Below are 19,144 nucleotides of genomic sequence, written 5' to 3' on the forward strand. Positions count from 1 at the left end.
GAGAAGTCCTCTAGCCAATCAGGTCGCAGCATTAGATCACCCCTCTCTCTGACCACGAGTTTAGATACGTTTCTCATCACTCGTGTCCCAAGTTTCACCGGTTCACGTGACTTGGGCCCCACCCGCCCTCCTTCCCCGGCACAAGCCAAACTCTTCTCTTCTCTCCCACACCCTCGAAACCTCTCTCCCTCCTCTCTCGCTCTCTCCCTCTCTCCCTCTCTCCCTCTCTCCCTCTCCCTCTAGCTCTGAGTGGCCGTGCTTTTGCTCTTTCACTCTCTCTCTCTCTCTCTCTCTCGCTCTGGGGGCGCGTTGGAAGGTTTGTTGGATGGTGACAGTGTGAAGTTTCTTGGCGATGTGTAGACCAGACTGTGTGCGTCGATCTGACTCCGGTTTCGGTTTTGCGATTAACTGTGGCTTCTTCAGAGATGTTTGATTGGAACGACGAGGAGGTATACAGTTTCTTCTTCTTAATTTAATTTAATTTAATTTTTTTTGCATTATTAAGTAATAATGCACTGGGTACGACCGACCTTATTAAGTAATAAGATTTTAAATTTATATTTTTTGTGTTAATGTGAAATGATTTTTTTTTTCGAGTTTTTGAGATAAAAGATATGAATTTCCTTTGCTGTTGTTGTATTTTAGGTGAATTTATGTGCTTTTTGGCGAACAATTTGGTGCCAAAAACGACGGTTACATAGTTATATTTTCTTGAATTTTTGTTATAGTAATTGACTTTTTTTGTTACAATCTAGCAAATGAGAAACAGAGGTGAACAAATGATTATTAGTGATATGAATTTATGAAAATCTTGCGAAAAAAAAGTTGATTAGGTATTCGCATATATTTGTGTAAAACGATTGAAGAACAGTGGAGTGAGTCCAAGGATGAACATTTCAGGAGGTGGTTTATTTGTTGAACAGACGGAATGTCAGTTATGTTATTAAGGTGTTTGGAGCGACAATTTGAATTTGAATTCATGTGCGAATACGAGCACATAGTCATCAAAAGTAGGGGATAAGATGAGTTTATATGATGCAGGAAGAGTTCCGTGGTGCTGGTGTAGTGAAATCAAGGCGAAGAACAAGAATCGAGCTGAACTAGAACTCTATATATTGAATTGAAGATTGGAGAAACAAGAATTTTGGAAACGATGCACTGAGTGGGATTATAGATGTGACATTGAGCTTTGAGGGTATATAGATTTCTTAAGAAAAATGTGGGTTTTTGAGGCTCTAATTCTATACTTTAACTAGAAAATATGAGAGTGAAGAAGGTGTAAGGAAAGTTTCAAATGCGGTATATGTAACCAAAAAGAAAAGTGAAATCTTAGTTGTGAAAGCTACAAATCACACTATCTCAAAAGCTATTATGCACTCTGTGCAAGTTACAGAATACCTAACCATGATGACAATTATGAAAGCTGTAATTTGGAACTGCAGAATTGCAATATGTTTGAGAGAAAAAGGTGGATGCAATAGCTATGGTTTTCATGCAAGAGTGCTTGGATAATGTTAGCTTTTTATTTCGATTTAAATTAGGAATCTGCAGTTTGTTGAGTTATGATATTTATCTTTTGGGCTTTAACTTTTAGGATGTGTTTGGTAATTCTATTTGGCCAGTGGAATTCTTGTACAATTTGTTAAAGTGCCAGAATCTTAAAGATTTGTGGTTTTCCAACAAGTGTACATTAATCCTCATGCAGTTTTCGATGTTGTCTTTCTATATCTGATATGTATGCAATCTCAAGAGGTGATAAGCCACTGAGCTGAGAGAATCGTCATTAATACTTCCAGTGCTCTCTTAAATAATTTGTTTGTCAACTTTTCAATTATACTATTTAAATATTGTTCTTGTCATGCCTCTTGCTAATGTTAACGTTTTTTTATTTTTTTCAGCTTGCAAACATAATATGGAGTGAGGCAGGTGAGAGTGATGATCATATTGTGCCTTACAACGAGGCAAGTGAGGATTGTCGTAACAAGAAGGAATGGAAACAAGAATCTCACACCATCAAGCCTACCGAACAGAAGACCCATGGGTCCAAGTTTGACTTGCAAGACAGAAAGTTGGAAAGCAGTCCTAATTTTGACACCAGTGAAGGAATTTCTACCTCTGAATTTGGAATGGACTCGTGGCCAGATTCATCATTAGCTAATGTTGCCAAAAGTGAACAGCATTGCATAGGTACTGAAGCACCCAACAACTTAACTGAAATTATCACCTACGGTTATGATTTATTTATTTATTTATTTTTAATCATAAAGCATCTTTAGTTTGGATAAGACCGTTAGAGGGAATAGATAATCCAGTGTCAGTTAACCCATGTACATTTCCGGTTGACAATGGAAATCAATGTTTTCATTCAGGCTATGGTTAATTTGTTATGCTTCATTGTATCCTATTTAAAGGTTAGGCATTATCTCAGCTCCATTTGCTTACCATCCTTCTATCCGTTACGCATTTTTTGCACGTGTTGATGCTTGACCGCCTTAACATTCTGTGCCATAAAGCATGGCTAACCTTATTGGCGTCCTATAAAATTTTCCCTTCAGCTTTAGTGGCATACGATAGTCACACTACACACCCGGTGCACTCTTCCACTTCATCCATTCATCTTATATTCTATAAAAAATGTGGGATTTTGGTCTTAATAAAAATGACAAAGAAGTTAAATAGCACCGTGATAAACAAGTAGTTCTTTATTTGTTGTGTGTTGGGGAGGTGGATTGTTGTCTCAATTGTTTCTTTTGATTCTGTTTTCAGATTGTTTAATTAGAAGTGCTGAATTTCTTGTCCATCTTACATTTTATTTCTGCTAGTTTTAACAAATTTTGTGCTTCTTATAAAATATTTACCTTTTTAACAGCTGAGGCAATCCAACTTGATAAAGATGGTGAAATTTTTCAAAATTCAAATGAAGGTAAAGAACAAGGTGATATTGTTGACTACGGATGGGCCAACATCGGAAGTTTTGATGATCTTGACCGGATTTTTAGGTAATTTATGACGACATCATTTTTTTTTTTTGTTAATCGAGTCTCGGGTTCGAGACTTGGGAGCAACCTCTCCATAAATGGGGGTAAGGCTAGCCGACATTCACCTCTCCCAGACCCTGCGTAAAGCGGGAGCCTTGTGCACTGGGTACGACCTTTAATCGAGTCTCAACAACATTCTGATATAAATTATTTTTATTTTATTTTTGCTATTTTACAAAAATTGCACCATATACTTATTTTTTTCAGAGTTGACTAGCTGGCATGATCTGCAGAACTATTTAAAGGAAAACTAATTGTACAGTTTCATGGCTATCATTATTTCTCAGTAGTTTTCTCAACTGAAGTATAATAGAAATCTTTTATTCTTTGTTATTATTCGTCTCCATCTTGGAGCAGTTTAAGAAGCCATCATCGTGGTATTGTCAAACACCCAAGAAAAAAAATGGTGTGTTCAATGACAGCTGGTTGTGGCGTTTTTACTGTCAAGTACCCCATCTTTCCTTTTCCACTGATGTACTAGTTCACAAACTGAAGCACACCATCTACAAAACAAAGTACTAAATACATTTAAAATTTCAGACCATGAAATATTAATAGGTTATGATACTCCTCCCTCCATTCCTCTACATAACTTACCTTATTCTACCTTCCATTTTTTTAAATACTATTAATGGTATCCATCCAACTCTGTAGTCTCATAAACAATTGATGATTTTGCAGCAATGATGACACTATATTTGGCAATGTAAGTCTTGGTAATGCTGACGAGCTGTGGTCTTCCTCTAGAGATGCAACTGACAGTCCAATCAAAGCCTTTCCTGTTTCTTCAGACTCACCAAGTTTCACATCAGGTGCAGTAACGAATGCTTCTGAGTATTTGGAAATTAAAACAGACTATATCCAGAAAGATAACCAGTCAATCACCCCAGGCTATGGGAAGATGGATTATTCTGCAAGTTATGGTCTGCAGAATGCACATGCCGCACTTGATCATGTAGAATATGCTGGAGGTAAAAGTAAGACCATGGAAAAGGAACAGGTATGAGTTAATCTAAACTTGATTAGTCCATCGCATATTCATGCCTTTCACCTAATCAAGAAAGTGATCTCATAATTGTATTTGACTTTCACAGTCAGATATGGACACGGGAAGAAGCACTCTGACAAATTCTTCCTTGAATGCTGAAAATTCTTCTTCCCCAAATGAAACAGCTGATAAGGTACTACCATTTTCTTCTATTTTTCTCTCTTATGTTCTGATATGTCAAGGTGCTGTGATGAGGCAAATAAGTTATGAAAGTTAGTAGTCTGTCTGATGCCTTAAAATATAATACCATTTAAGATGGGGGAATACTAAGAAATCACTTTAAAATGCAAACAGTGTGTCAACGTTGCGTAATGGAAGTCTGTTCAGCCGGGAGGTAGAACCAAATTGTTAAAGAGGTGTAGTAAAAAATTTCATCAACTAAGATTCAGAGAGTCTGATGTGCGTAACATCAATTGTAGAAATGTCATAATCATTCTAATGATCCAACTAAAAAGAAATGTTCTCTTTCTTCTATGGATTCATATGGTTATGTAATATTTTGAACATTTTCTTTGATGCCATAACTTTATCTAGGAAGGAAAAACCTTGACTGATTAAATATCAAACACAATTTGATAGTTTGTACTTTCCATATCATTCAAATTAGGTTAATAGTGTCTTTCTCTTGATATATGCAGGTTTCTAGGCAGAAAAAATTGATGAGGTATCGTAAAAAGTTGGAGGAAAAAAGTGAGGAGAAATCATTGCAAGATTTTTATGGTACTTGGCCTTCATCAAGAACCCCTTGTGGACATTTTGAGAACCAATTGGAAGGCTTCATGGTAGAATCCTCTCCTTCTACAGGTCCCAAGCAGAAGAGACTGCTTCAAGGACCTGAGCCCTCACCCTACCAGCATATCCCAAACCAATGTGCAGCCCAGTCTATGTATGGGAACCTCACAAATCCATCTACGCATGTGTCATCTCACATTCAACCTGGGAAATTTAAGCATCAAAATTTGTTTTCTGGTTGTGAAGTTTCTTCTGGGAATGCAAATGCTATAAACAAGTCAGTAGATACTTCAGCAAAGCCTCTAACCATGTCTCCTCAAGAGAAAATTGAAAAGTTAAGGAGGCGGCAGCAACTACAGGCAATGCTTGCCATTCAGAAGCAACAACAACAATTTAGTCATCAAATCTCTAGCACCCATCAGTCTAGCACTCAAAAAGGCCCTCAAGAAACTCAAATTCAGTATTTTGAGAGAGCTGATCTGGAAGTTGAAGGCTTAAGTACTCTTCCTTCTCTGGACCCGAACTCAACCGTAGAACAAGATGATTCCAGTATTGTTTCTGCAGCAATTGATGATCACTCAGCTGAGGATACAATACTTTACAGGCTTCAATATATTGTATCAAAGGTATGCTCAATTTCAAATTTGATTCTTCTCCTGGTAGGGTAAATAAATTAGATTTAGTTACAACTTACAATGGAAAAACAATGTTTACAGTTGGACATCAAAATAAGACTTTGCATACGGGATAGCTTGTACCGGTTGGCTCAAAGTGCAATGCGGAGGCATTATGCTAGTGATACTAGCAGCTCAAACAAAAGTAGTAAGGTTGAGGGTGAAGTCTTTGCAGAGGAAATCAATAATCATAACAGGTTAACGAGTTTTCTTTGTTTTTATAGTTTTACATTTTCATTTTGGCTCAAGTGGTTATCCTTTGTATGCTGATTACCTACATGCATTTTACGTCCTTAAGGCGGCCTGTCCCACGTCGGACAATGGAAGTTTAACATACATGCTTAAATGATCTTGGGCCTCTCCGCCCATGGATATTTGTCTTTGGGTTCGATGCTCATATTTTAGCATGATATATGGCATGCCCAACGGACTTCAACTGTAAAAAATTGTCCATGCATATGGTAGGATGTAAATCTATTCTCTTAAAAAAATTTGGGTCTCCACACATTGCAAATTGGTTTTGGGTTGGGTGATCACATTCTCCCCAAACTGTGAAAGAACAAAAATTTACTCATAAACAATTGGAAAAGAAAAGGGAAACAGTCATCCTAGGTTATAAACCTTATAAAATTCATGAAACTAATGAACATGAGTCGTGACTGTCTTAAACTTGTTAAAATTTTAGTTTGAACATAACATGTATCATTCCCCTTCATCACTTGGTATTAATCCTAGCAATATAGGAATGTTAACAATACACTCCATTTAGGAAGGGGGGTTGGGGGTGTGTGAGGGCAAAAAGGATCATTTAATCAGCTGGATTCTTGTACAGAAACCCAGGTAGAAAGGTCAGTTCTAGGAAAATTTATAAAGAAATAGGGTATTAGTAGGCAAATGGTTGTATCGAATCTCACCTCGTCAAAGTGCTAACAGGTTTGTCCCGAAATATTGCACACCCATGTTTCACTGTCTGTCCACCTCTTTGGTTGTTCTTATATAATCCATTTTCCACCATTTTCATACCTCCTTTCCACTCTTAAGTAAATGGGAAATGGAAAAACTTATGTAGTTCTTTTCTTTTATCACCGTTTATGTTTACATCTTCTTGACTATATTCGAAAGCCTTTGTCTGTTTGACCTGTTGTATTGCTTTATCGATTTGTGGTGGACTGACTGATCAATTTCATATTTGGGTCAAGGGTAAGAATCATTTCGTCTTTGTGAATCATCACTCACTTTCCTGTTAATCCTATGGTATTGTAGGTTTGGTAAAATACCAGATTTGGAAACAGAGACCAATCCCATAGATCGAACTGTGGCTCATTTGCTCTTCCATAGACCCTTGAATTCATCGGGAAAAAAATCTGACGCATCTGAATCACCTATTTCTACCAAGTTGTCATGTGAACACAAAACAGCAGGCTTGGTGAACTTGTCAAATGAATGCCTTCCTGACAGTCTGAAGAACAAGCAGTGCTTTCCTCGCCAAGGATCTGAAAGCTGTCGCCCATTCCCTGAGCCCAGTTCTGTGAACCCGTTTAAAACCAGTCCTTTGGTGGGTAACTCAGAAAACGCATCTAGCACTGGTCCGGATGATGGTGGAACTATGGAGGTTGAAGCCTCTCTGTGAAGAAATGCGTGCGCCTCAGAATTCGACAAGGGTAATTCCTTCCTTTATCTCTCCCATGCTTGTTAATAATTTAATTCATTTCACATACACGGCTGTATGGATTTACTGATAACGCGGAGATTTCCTTTCGTTGTCAGCCATATAGTCTTAGTGGTCGAGGAGCTTCAGCCTTCGGACAACATTACCGATGGGGAGGGAGTATCCTGTAAACCAATCTGCTCTGTAAAACTAGTTGCGTGCATATATATATCCATGTTTCAAGACTAAAGTCAAGTGTCATAAGATTAGCTGGTGTGTTTCCTTAAACATATTCAAGGCAATACTTGAGACCTCTGTTAGTAATATTTTCATGTACGAAGGGCGGGAGCCACGTGTCTAGCTAGTATTGGCCTATTGGTGCACTCCGGATCCGCCTCTTCGGCTAGTAAGAAATTTATACGTTCAGATTGCGAAAATATATCACGAGTTAATCTGAGATTCTTTCGTAATGTGCTTGGATAAAGTAGATGTTTTATATTGCTGTGTAAAGATATGAACAATTGAAATCGCTTACAACGTTTTCAACTTTAACCGTGTGTTAATTTAGTCCTCAACGTTGAATTTGAACAATGTTACTATAAACTAGTGCCATAAAACCTAGTTTTACAGACATAAAGCGATGTTGGGCGATGATATTTAAACACATGATCTCGGGTGCATGATAAATGTTGTTAATGTTTGTGGAGACTTGGATATTTCTATAGGGATCTTGGTATATAAAAAATGACAAAGGTGACCGTTACCTTCCCACACTGATATGCATTCTGTCATTAGAAAATTCAAAAAAATTAGAATGAGTTAAGTATGGATAACCACTCAATTTTTTGGAATGATTTCAAATTAATCTCAACTTTTTAAAACATTCTAAATAACGATCTAAAACTTTTATCAGACATCCGTTAGGTCACCGGTGGTGACTGTATCAACATTATGTGATGATGTTTTTAGTATTAAATGATGAGTTGGACAAATATTAAAGTTGGTATTTACTAATCGTTGTTTTTGGAGCTCTAATTTGCCAAATCGACTCCTAGTCATGTTAAAATCGTAAATTTGTTTAGCTAAACTGCATTGATAAGGAAATTCAAAGCTCCATAGATGATTTGAGAGTAAAACTTACTTTAACAATTGTCCGCATCATCACTTAACGATAGTGAAATTTAAAATTATTTACAGTGGTGGATTGGGACAAAAATACCAAGAAACCCAAGTTATATTGATGAATGTACGGATCACATTCAGAGAGGATGCCAAATTCAACCACCACCATGACTAGTACTATCTAAAACCAAGCCAATAAACCAACACCAATCTTTGTATCTCGGTCGAAACCCTGTCTAAGATATAAGCTTGTTTTTGTAACTCAGCACTCATCACTGCATAAAGTGGCACGTAAATCTCGTACAAGAATCAAGCGACGCAGCGGTAAGTTTCAAGTGGTCCAGCAAATCCCCCGCTGTAATTGACTTTTACCACCTGCCCTTTCTCCAATCCGTAGTATCGTGCAGTTGCATCAGTTGCCAGCATCAGAGGGAGCTGAGGAAGAAACATAAGAAAACTAAATTAGACAACATCTGAGTCACGTCTTACTTTTCAATCTTAAAGGACGACCCCAAGTCAACAAGGCTCCCTGCTTTTCATATCAGTTTTTCGCTAAGTAAACAACTCCAATTATATTTCAATCAAACACTGAAAAACCAGTTATATGTTAGCAGCCAACAAAAGTTTGACTGCAAGGTAAGAAGATTTTGACTGCAAGCTATTTTGACGGAAAATTGCTTCAGGATTGGATGGTTTTTTCCTTTGGTGCATACTACCAACACAAGTTTTTTAGATCAAAATGTTTGAATGGCTACCTTGTTCCCATAGGGTAAAGCACTTCTTAAACCAGCTATCGAGAGCTATACGTCACCCGGAAACTAGCTAGCTTCCTTGTCAATCAAAGCAGCAAGGACTAATCACTTGTAAAGCGACTGTTCTAGTTAGCCATGCATCTCGATATCATGATGCTGTAAATTTTCAGCCATTAAAAGTCATGTTCTTTTGATAGACCAACACACAAGGTATTGCACACTTCGTTAATAGGCATGTACTGATCAGTGACGTGCTCCGCCAAGACAAAGTAAACAAATTAAGGTTATTTTCCAACATAAGGATAAATAAATAATACATGTAGAGTTACCTTCTTGTCTTCCAAGTTGTATTTCATTAGCAGCTTCATCTTTTCTTCAGCAGTAAGCATCTCAAGCTTCGGCTGTGAAACATGCTTTGTGATATTCACCAGCAAGTCCGAGATCTGAAGCCAACACACAAGTTATTTAGGGAAAAATGCACAAAGAAAAAGTAGAGAGGAAACCGTAGGACTGACTGAACTTATGCTCGACTCCAATTATTAAGGGAAAGAAGAGCAAGGATAACATACTCATTGTTTTACCATCCTTGAACTTTCACCCGAAACAAAAGAAAGATGAAAACACAATCATTAAAACAGAGAAGTGTATCTGCATACGAGAGCCATTTCCCAGAATGATGCAATCAAAACCAAAAGAAAACCAGTAGACTAAGAAGAACCATCCGAGGAAATCCAGATGACCGATATTTCTTGTTATTCAGCATAAAACAAACATTAAATGCCTCCACAACTAACATGGTTGTCCTTAAGACACTTGAAAAAATGGTGAAGTATAATGCAAATGAAAAATAATTATCAGGTAACTTACATGGAAGGTGTCAACTTTAAATGGATACTTTTCAAGTTCTTTCCGAGCATAGCAGTTCATTTTACTTTGTAAGACAAGAATCAGCTGGTGAATACTTGCTTTGTTCGGGAGGCCAGCATAGATACCGCACATGTTGCGTTTCCTTATCTCGTCAGTTCCACAAAAGATGACAACAATCTGCAAAGAAACTCAACATTCAGTTGCATCATTGATACTGCAACGGGAGCGTGCGGGGTTACTTTGGAAAAGAGAGACACCGATAAAATTACATTTCACTTACCACTACGAAATCTTTGGTTCTAAAGAACCTTTTCTTTGAGATAATTTCCAACTTCGAACAAGAAAATAAAGTCAATCGAACTCAAAAAATTTTGCTCCATGAATCATTGTTCATTTCTTCCAGAATATGTCCTCATTCACTTCTCTGCTCCTAAATTTACCAAATGTAAATAGCATTTTACTTGACCCCTTCCCATATATAATACAGAACCTAAATAATCTTGGCGCCACGAGGCGGTCGAGATCACAGGAGTCAACAAGAACAATCTACAACTGAGCAATTATACGCACTTACTTAGAAAGTTCAGACTTGTACATAATTTGTCAAACTTATCTGTTAACTGTATTTCTTTGTTTACACCAAAGATATGTATTTTCTGCATCAGACCGACTACTCTCTAAAAGCTTCAAACTTGAGAAATTCTCTTCTTTTTTTGTGAACAAAAACGGTAGGAACGTTGAACAAAAGGTGTCATGAACTTCTTTTCACGGAGAAGAATCAATGACGGCATTTGAGCGATAAGCTTCGGCTAACTCTGTGCCAGCAGCTGCGTGGTAATAGAGAGGATGCAACTTTGAAGAAAAGGTGTCATCCTTTTCCTTGAAAAACATTTTCTTGATGCCACATTGTCTTTTGTCGAGCAAAAAACTGGAAATTTGAGAAAAATGGGCCACTTTTACTCAGAAAAAAAATTTCTTTTCGACATTTTTTTCATCGAACAGAAAAGATAGAAACTTCGAAGAAAGTGTGTCATTTTTTAACAAAAAAATCCAGAAAAAAAAATGTCATCTTTCCTAAAGGAAACAATTTCTGGTTGCCATTTTTTCTATTTCAAACAAAAAAATCAGAACTTGGACAAAAAGGTGTCATCTTTCCTCGGAAAAAATCTTTTTTTTCGGCATTTTTTTCCTTCCATTCCCCTGTTTTTCTCAGCAACCAAACACAAAACAGAACACATACATAAGAAAGTTACCTTCTTGGAGGGCTTGGAGCGTAGATGGACGCAGACGCTGAGGCGTTCATGGTCCGGGTTGGGGCCGAACTCGGAGAGGAACTCAGTGAGCGAGAGATTGAGGTCCAAGTCAGAGACGTTGCAGCCTCGGTCCCTCAGCATTTCCATGACTGTACGACGGCACAGGTAGAACCTGGTGCTCTCCACGCTCCCTTCTGCCACGTGGCTCGTTATGCACCCCGGCCTTCCGCTGCCTCCGTCGCTGCCCGGAACGACGCCATCCCCTTTCACGATAGCCATTCAGATTCTCTCTCTCTCTGATGAGTGTGTGTGTGAGTGGGGCGTTTGGAGGGAATATGAATCGTTTGTATGGGCGGAGAGAAGTGCGTGTGTACGGAGTGGCCTCGAGTATGTGGAACTTGCGTTACTCGCTTGATTTTATTAGACACGCGTCCTCTTTCCTGACTTTTGGGATTTTCGTTATTCAAAATCAAATATCTAACGATTAAAAAAATTCGGAATATTGTATCCTAAGAATTATAGAAATTCCTTTATTATCATCCGCTACTAAGAAATGCTGATAACTTTTTCATTTTTTCATTTTAATATTTTCACTTCTCTTCATGTCACGTGTACTCTACTATCACTCAAAACTCAAAGTTTAATTATATTAAAATTCTACTATTATTCTTCCTCTGCTAGTGTAATTAATACTTTAATTTGTCAACCAAAATGTAATTAATTTTTTAGGTTTGCGTATTAGTAAAATACACGGGGGGAGAGTATTTGCATTCCCCCACTTGCAAGTAACCAATGACTGATAAGAATTTTAACATCGAGTGGCCCCAAACTGGTGTCTAATAATTTCCAACTAGGTAAACACTCTTCATACAATTTGATTGTTCTGTTGCACCTAGGCTGCACTGTTCTGGAAATTAGTTGAGTTGAGAGTCAATACACGTTGACAAAGTCAAAATGCATGACAATGCGTGATTCTTTTAAATATTCGCTGAATGGCTTTCAGTTGTACCTAAGTTTCTATCCCAAAGTAGGATAATCCTTTCTTTTGACGGATTGTTGGGATTTTAACCGAAAAATCATTCATATCGCAAAATTTAACTTAAATTTCATGAAAACTCCAATACAAGGAACTAATTTTGGTCTTACTTTGCATGTCCCTAGTTTTCCAGCCACTCGATTCTAGTTTGATTTATTCAATTCAAAGACCATAAATAAACGAGGATACATAAGGAAGAGAAAGCTGAGTGCAAAAATTAGTTTCCTTTATAAATTGCCACTCAATTTACCTCAGGCTCTAGAAAACTTGTAGTTAACTGAAAATATTTGACATCTACTATCTACTATCTAGAAGCAGGGGCATGAAGAACAATTTGCAACAAGATAAAACATGCAATACAACATCCATCTTGTTAGGGGAAACAATATGCCTTTCCATTTGTCCTTCCACAATCACAAAAAATCACCGACGTCGATTCACTTCTGTATCAATACAGCTCTACACTTCCTAAATGGCCACATACACAAAATTGGCTCTCTTTGTTTCACTTACTTATCATACTTCGTATTGCTACTCCTCCAGCACGATGATAGCGCTCCTCGTGGTTCAGCACGATTACAGTTTAATTTCATTTTCCGCTTCATCCATCCATAACCATTATAGCTTTCTGTACTACCTGAAACTAGAATTTACAGGTACAATGTTAGCCCAATATACAGTAAATAAGCATTCGTGAAGAAACTCGAGGCACACCCAACAGGAATATCTGTGAAGATTTAGTACATTTAGGCCGGTCCATACATCGGAAATTGTCCTAATTTGATTGCATCTTTTCCTCTCAACCCAAAAAAGAAAATAAGCGAACCTTCAAACACATACCAGAAGGCACCATTTTTAAGACTAAAAACAAAAAGTTTAGATCAGATTCCTTATATTACTGTTAGCTATTCTGTTAAAAATTTCGGTTTAGATCAGTGCTCTACTTCACCTGAATACACCAGATACCCACCAATGGTTGTGAGACTAAAATTAGACTCCAAAAGTTCAAAACTTACCCAAGAATATGATAAACATGTGGGAGCTGAACTCAACTGCCTATACAGGCCTTTGTTGGACCACCAAATCATCAGCAGAATAATAATCTGCGATAAGCCGGTACATGTACGACGGATTGTGCCCTCCCCTGTGAAGGAATAACAGTAGTAATTTACAAACTAGCTAGGAAGTAGGGAAATAGAGAACAAAATAAGTGCGGAATACTCGAGATGAGAATTTTAAATTTCTTCAAGAGACTAGAATATGATTAGATCTGGCCAGAATATTAATTTCCCTTTTCCATTTGGTTCCTACAAACAATAGACTAGAAATTCAATAGGTTAAATCTTTAATCTTTCATGAATTCAGTTCCACTTGGTCCATGAAATTAGTTGACTTACGTATCAGTGATAAATAGATTGACAAGCTTTGGTGGCACATAATCAAATGTAGGATTGACAACTTGAAGCAGCGAAGAAGCAGTGCCACTTCCAAAATCCATGCAATCCGAGAACTCCCCAAAGTCCAGCAGCTCAGAAGGAGATCTTAACTCATTCAGTAACACTTCGGGATTGTGAGGATACAAAGGGCACAACTGTCATGTAAACCACCAGGGAAAGACTTGGAGTAAGGTAACGTTTAAGGCTAAAGTTCAAGAAATGAGCTGCAGATGAAATGACGCCCAGTTCAATGGTTTAATTCAGTTAAAACCAACTCCACAGACAAAATCCAATAGGATCTGATCCCCAATAGTATAAACAAGCAAACACAAGGCTAATAATAGACTAGGAAGCAGCCATTAAAAACTTGAATAAGTTAACTAAAACTTAACAGAGCCGACTTTAGAAAAATAACCCTCTGACAGTAACATCAATTTTGTCTCTCTATTTCCTAGAACCGCAAAAGATGTTTATCTCATGCTAATCTATTCATAGAAAATTCTCTAATGGCGGAACCCACTTCTTCAGCTTCTCATCTTGATTTTAAAGGAAACCCAATTTATGAATGACAGCAAATCTCTAAAATCTCCGAGTCACGCCGAACAGTGATTGCATTAACTTACCTTGTGACTGCCAGCAAGTACAACAAAAGGGACAGCATGCCTTTGCGCTGCAAGTGCTACCATATTCAACCCGACAGGTGCTATAACCCCTCCATTGGCCATGACAGCATGAGCGCCAACAATAACCTTTAACATTACAAAATTCAATATGAAGCTGGAACAAGGATGTAGATTTTCATATGGGGAAAAAAATACATAGATCACTGATCACATCATACCATGTTGACTCGGGATATCATGGCAAAAACTGCTGAATCAGTGATCAGCGTGGTCTGTAAACCTCTTGCAACTAGTTCTTTAGCAAGAAGATGCCCCTGATACCTAATACAAAGGAATTAATAACAAAATTAATACTGACCAATAAAAATATCAAAATCATCAGTACGGATCCTATCCACTGTAACAAATACACAGATTTTTACACTAACCTTGGAGCTCCCTCAGCAACAAAAACCCGAAACGATCTTTTTTTCTCCTTTGCAGCACAAAGAAATTCCAGTACAGTTCTTGAACTACCTAAAGTTAATATAACCTCACTGCAAAAGAAACACAGTTAACAGCATGATTTAAATAGCCACAATGAAACATCAATTAAAATCAATCACAAGCCACTAGCAAATATTCTCATTGAGGTCTCACTTTTTTCAAGTTTTGCAATATCCTATTTTGTCAAGATTTGCAATCTTTGCCCTGTCCAATTATTTTCTGGAGAAATGACTATATTTTTTTCATATGAAGAGAAAATTGATCATGAGGAAAAATCTTTCATACCATCCCAACAAAAAACCCCAAACTTTATTATGCTACTGTCTCTAAGTTCAGTTTTTTACTCTATTCAAATTGTTTAACTATGTAAAAGTATGTATATGCATAAGTACATACATACATACATCCATACATATATATATATATATATGATTCAATTTTGCCAAAAGAAAAATAGAAAGTTTTGATATGGTACTAAATTCTAAGTACTGACTAAAAGAGGCACGAATTTTTGGAGCATAAGAACTTGTCGGACCAGATTCTCATTTGTGGTGATAATCGGCTGGCCTACCAATCACTAGGTAGTGTTTATTCATGGTTAGTATATTTTTGTGACTGCCCCACAGTCAAAATTTTGTGATTACCAAAGAGTGCCACTGGAGTGCATAAAGTTATGGGGTTTCTAAGAGTTCAGGAATTCAGATTTAGGCCTATATCCTAGAGACTAATGCAATTGATAATATAAACACCAACTGAAGGAATAAAATAATTTTGCGTTTCTCATATAAAGTATAAACACAAACAAGTGAAATAAAATGTGACTGACTCAGTCACAAGGGTGCTTGAAAGATCAGGACTGATGGAAGCACGTTCAGGATCTAAACTAATTTATGCTTAGTAGCTAAACTTGAAAAGTTTTCTACCGCTGCTATGTCGAACACCAGAGAAGTTAATTTTACAACCTCAACCATGGTGACCCTAAACTAAATCACCAAAAAGTCTAACCAACTTATATGCGTGAATGAGATAATATATGCGTGTTAGAAGTTAGAATATTAGCACAAAGCAATCTCACGCAAAATCATTATTATATTAAATATGCATATTTTAAGTGAAATTGAGCATATTATGACTGAAGGATGTGTTTATATTTGAAAGCATAAAATGAACTGTAACAGTGAAACAAACTTAATAGCAAAGGCTTGGGGTAAATACATACTTATGGTGAATGTGCTCTACTGCTTGCTCAGCAATCTGTTCATGGCAAGTGCCAATATCTTGTATAAGTTCATTGACTGCTTCAATAACATCATGCTTCAGCTTCCGACTTCTTGAACTTTTATCAGCAGCTGTGAAAGAAAACAAATATCTTTTTTGAGAAGAAAAGAAAACAAATATCTATAAGCCATACAGCTGTGTAATCTGCCTTTAAAAGGTAATAACTTCAATTCCACCACCACAGGCCCGACGACTAGGGAAACCAATTTTTCATTGACTACTTTTCAAACACAAATACCACATTTATGATCAGAAATAGATGTCAAATGTGTATATATCCTTTAAACAATTTTTTTTTTTTTCCTAAAGGGAAAATGAAGGGTGTATCTAAATAAGTTTCTCAATGATGCTAAGAATGAAAATCATACATTTGGTTTTTTCTTCAGAATCACCCCCAGATGAAGAAGTATGAGGAACAGCTGCTACATCAGGAATGTCCTCAAGCAGTGTTTGCAAAGATGGTGGACGCAGTGTGCTTCTTGCAGCAGCCGCAACAACAGCGGCAGATAGAGTCGAATGGTTGTCATGGTCACCATCATCTTCATCATCACTAACAGTTGTCATGTTCAACCCAGCCATAGCGGCAGTAGTGAGAGAAAGATCCTCCTCCCTAATAATGTGCAAAACACGCCTCACAATATTACCCACAGCAAGCTCTGCGATCATATGCGCAAAACATTATTATGAAAATAAAAATATATATATAAACCTCTACGTCCAGATTATAAGAAAAAGATTTTTCCGTATATCCTAACTCCTAAGATAAATATATCTAAAATCAAACGCATACATCATGTACTTTCCTCTATATACCTGGGAGATATATCATTCGTTTTCTTTGGTTAAAAGGAGATATCATCTCATTTCATAACACATGAGTATACACACAAAAAAATGGCAACACAATAAAATTTGATCATTAGACTTAGCTAACATAAGTTAAACTCACTACCATCCACTGGATTTATGCTATGTAAAGAAGACAGTTTGATATTATATCTGCATTTATGCTACTTAAAGAATACAGTTTGTTATTATATCTGCATTTCAAACCTGATACGCATATCACTAACAAAGATAAAGTCTAATTTGACAGGTGGCAAGAACATGGTCTTAAAAGTAATTGAAGTTCATCTTACTACAATTTGAAAGCTATATGTTTCCTCCAAAATGACTAGCACAAAGCACAACTTTTTTAAAACAGTAACAAGTTCTTCAGATGAGTTCTCAATGTACAGCCCTGTGTCTTTTAAGATATTACAAACAAAGACGTTTAAGTAACATGAATGACCCTTGTACTAATGAAAAAAATTTACTCCTTAAAAATAAAAAATAACAACATCGGATCATTGTGCTTTACAAAACTTATGTGACTTTTCAAAACATTACCAATAGGATTTGCAGCAATCAACCGCTCCCCAACAGCATTCACAGCATCAATCAATGCTCTGGCTTGATTTGTGTAGGGCACCCGCTGTGCTGAAATTACCGACCGAATCAATTCAGCCGTCTGTTTTGCAGTAGCCTGCGAGCCCTCAATTTTACTGCAACCGCAAAAATTTGCAATCAAATTCTGAATCATGAAATATACCTATTAACCAGTATAGTCTCTTGAGCAAGCAGCTTGCGCCAGTATAGTCTATGAATTTTCGCCAAAGAACAACTTACCGCTTTTTAAGCTTAATGAGGAAATCATTCACAAGGGAGTGCACGTCCGGCATGGCTATCACCAAATTTAACCTGAAAATGTCAAAGATATAAACTTCAAATCATCACACTCAATTTCATTTCTATGGAAATCAGAAAGACTAAAAAGAAACAAGCAAATAGAACCCTTAATCTCCGTCGTCTCGGGCAACCAAACAAAACCAACAAATCACCTGAAGTTAATACAAATGGAAGCTACCTTTTTTAGGTGATTTGTTGATTTTAATATGGAAGCCAAATCAGGTGGGAATTTGAGAAAAATGAAAAACCCAAAGCTAATTAATTCCAAAAACAACAATCCACAACGAAAGTGAAAAACTTGGGGAGCTGAAAATACCCAAACCCATCGAATTGAAAACATAAGTAAAACCCCAATTATAAACCTGAGTTAAACCTTCAATCAAACTCTATATTAAACTATTAATAAAACCCAAATTAAGTTATCAATCAGGAAAGATAAAAATGCAGAGAGAGGGGTTTAAGAGGTGTACCTGGTGTGAGTGTGCGAGTGGTGCTGCGACTGATAGAGGCTGAGAGGAGTGAAGAACAAGGAGATGGGACCGAAGAAGATGACGCCGAGAAGAAGGCGAATTTGCGGAATCGGAGAAGGATGAATTTGCGGAATCGGAAATGGAGGAGAGAGTGAAGAGAGAAGGAAGTAAGCTGAGAGAGAGAGAGAGAGGAGAGGGACCAAAGAGAGAGGGTTACGTCTTGGAAACTTGGATTGGGTGGTGGGGACTAACATGTTTGGGCTACTGTGGAGGCCTTGTTTGGTAGTGATGATGGGCTACTATTAAAACCTGACATTTCAAATCCGACTCGTTAACGAGAACTGATTTATATGTTAAAATTAGTATTTGAGTAAGGGAATTGTTATTGGTACTCTAAAAATCTCATTTTACACTTTAAATTTTTTATATTTTGAAAGAAAAAAACACTTGTGAGGAGTGTAGAATGAGATTTTTGGAATGCTAATAACAATTCCCTTACTCGTTAACAAGACATTATTTATATGTTAAAATTAGTATTTGGGTAAATGTTTAACAGGTCAAGTTGTTAATAAGTGAACCGGTTAATTAACGGATCATTTTAGGTCAACCTACGAATCCTATTAACACCCGTTATCGATAACCAAAAACCCTCGCTATTTGTCCAAACCCCAAAACAACTGAGCTTATATATGAACCAGGATCCTCTCCTGAGCAGTTCCCTAGGGATCCTAGGGATCCCGCAATCTTGTCCGTTCATTTTATATCGTGCGGTCAGTTTTCGTTAGATACTATTTATATTTGAATTTTAAATTTTAAATTTTAAATAATTTCTGACCGCATGATATACGATGAACGGATATGATTGCGGGATCCCTAGGATACCTAGGGAACTGCTCAGGAGAGGATCCTGGTTCCTTATATATGCCAGTACCCCTTCAATATTTGTTCCCTAT

The 19,144-nt window shown here is 37.1% G+C and overlaps 3 protein-coding genes across 6 annotated transcripts; 1 reads left to right on the top strand and 2 right to left on the bottom strand.

The window, feature by feature from the left end:
* The first annotated feature begins 98 nt into the window (after positions 1–98).
* LOC126628988 (protein LNK2-like) lies at positions 99–7,692 on the top strand. Of its 2 annotated transcripts, XM_050298873.1 has the most exons (10): positions 100–449; positions 1,899–2,187; positions 2,870–2,999; positions 3,720–3,850; positions 3,929–4,038; positions 4,133–4,219; positions 4,725–5,444; positions 5,535–5,689; positions 6,756–7,153; positions 7,260–7,692. In XM_050298873.1, the coding sequence occupies exons 1-9, from the start codon at positions 426–428 to the stop codon at positions 7,120–7,122; spliced, it is 2,013 nt and encodes a 670-aa protein (XP_050154830.1). In that variant the 5' UTR covers positions 100–425; the 3' UTR covers positions 7,123–7,153; positions 7,260–7,692. The 2 variants fall into 2 exon arrangements, with proteins under 2 accessions (XP_050154829.1, XP_050154830.1); XM_050298872.1 differs by having other exon boundaries at positions 99–449; positions 3,720–4,038.
* Positions 7,693–8,236: 544 nt separating this feature from the next.
* Positions 8,237–11,631, bottom strand: LOC126629779 (DNA-directed RNA polymerase V subunit 5C-like). 2 transcript variants are annotated; one of them, XM_050299903.1, is made up of 5 exons: positions 11,135–11,631; positions 10,162–10,212; positions 9,882–10,058; positions 9,344–9,457; positions 8,237–8,697 (listed from the first exon to the last, which is right to left on the bottom strand). In XM_050299903.1, the coding sequence occupies exons 1-5, from the start codon at positions 11,411–11,413 to the stop codon at positions 8,572–8,574; spliced, it is 747 nt and encodes a 248-aa protein (XP_050155860.1). In that variant the 5' UTR covers positions 11,414–11,631; the 3' UTR covers positions 8,237–8,571. The 2 variants fall into 2 exon arrangements, with proteins under 2 accessions (XP_050155860.1, XP_050155861.1); XM_050299904.1 differs by lacking the exon at positions 10,162–10,212 and having other exon boundaries at positions 11,135–11,623.
* Positions 11,632–12,521: 890 nt separating this feature from the next.
* Positions 12,522–18,386, bottom strand: LOC126629871 (uncharacterized). Of its 2 annotated transcripts, none has more exons than XM_050300015.1 (11): positions 18,192–18,386; positions 17,662–17,733; positions 17,383–17,537; positions 16,362–16,649; positions 15,935–16,064; positions 14,658–14,765; positions 14,448–14,550; positions 14,230–14,355; positions 13,568–13,761; positions 13,187–13,314; positions 12,522–12,807 (listed from the first exon to the last, which is right to left on the bottom strand). In XM_050300015.1, exons 2-10 carry the CDS (start codon positions 17,712–17,714, stop codon positions 13,227–13,229), a joined length of 1,245 nt encoding a protein of 414 aa, XP_050155972.1. In that variant the 5' UTR covers positions 17,715–17,733; positions 18,192–18,386; the 3' UTR covers positions 12,522–12,807; positions 13,187–13,226. The 2 variants fall into 2 exon arrangements, with proteins under 2 accessions (XP_050155972.1, XP_050155971.1); XM_050300014.1 differs by having other exon boundaries at positions 12,522–12,813.
* Between the last annotated feature and the right edge of the window lie 758 nt (positions 18,387–19,144).

Source organism: Malus sylvestris, chromosome 7, assembly GCF_916048215.2.
Source record: "Malus sylvestris chromosome 7, drMalSylv7.2, whole genome shotgun sequence".
In the NCBI taxonomy this organism is placed as follows: Eukaryota; Viridiplantae; Streptophyta; class Magnoliopsida; order Rosales; family Rosaceae; genus Malus; species Malus sylvestris.

Bases quoted from the DNA above. Each gene is read 5' to 3' on its own strand.
- LOC126629779 (XM_050299903.1), bottom strand. From the start codon at position 11,413: ATGGCTATCGTGAAAGGGGATGGCGTCGTTCCGGGCAGCGACGGAGGC. The intron at 10,213-11,134 runs GTAACTTTCTTA...TCTTGTTCGAAG, and splicing joins GCTCCAAGCCCTCCAAGAAG to TTGGAAATTATCTCAAAGAA. The intron at 10,059-10,161 runs GTAAGTGAAATG...GTTTCTTTGCAG, and splicing joins GAACCAAAGATTTCGTAGTG to ATTGTTGTCATCTTTTGTGG.
- LOC126628988 (XM_050298872.1), top strand. From the start codon at position 426: ATGTTTGATTGGAACGACGAGGAG. The intron at 450-1,898 runs GTATACAGTTTC...TATTTTTTTCAG, and splicing joins TTGATTGGAACGACGAGGAG to CTTGCAAACATAATATGGAG. The intron at 3,000-3,719 runs GTAATTTATGAC...ATGATTTTGCAG, and splicing joins GATCTTGACCGGATTTTTAG to CAATGATGACACTATATTTG.
- LOC126629871 (XM_050300015.1), bottom strand. From the start codon at position 17,714: ATGCCGGACGTGCACTCCCTTGTGAATGATTTCCTCATTAAGCTTAAA. The intron at 16,650-17,382 runs GTAATGTTTTGA...ATATGATCGCAG, and splicing joins GATTGCTGCAAATCCTATTG to AGCTTGCTGTGGGTAATATT. The intron at 14,551-14,657 runs GTTAGTGTAAAA...CCTTTGTATTAG, and splicing joins GTTGCTGAGGGAGCTCCAAG to GTATCAGGGGCATCTTCTTG.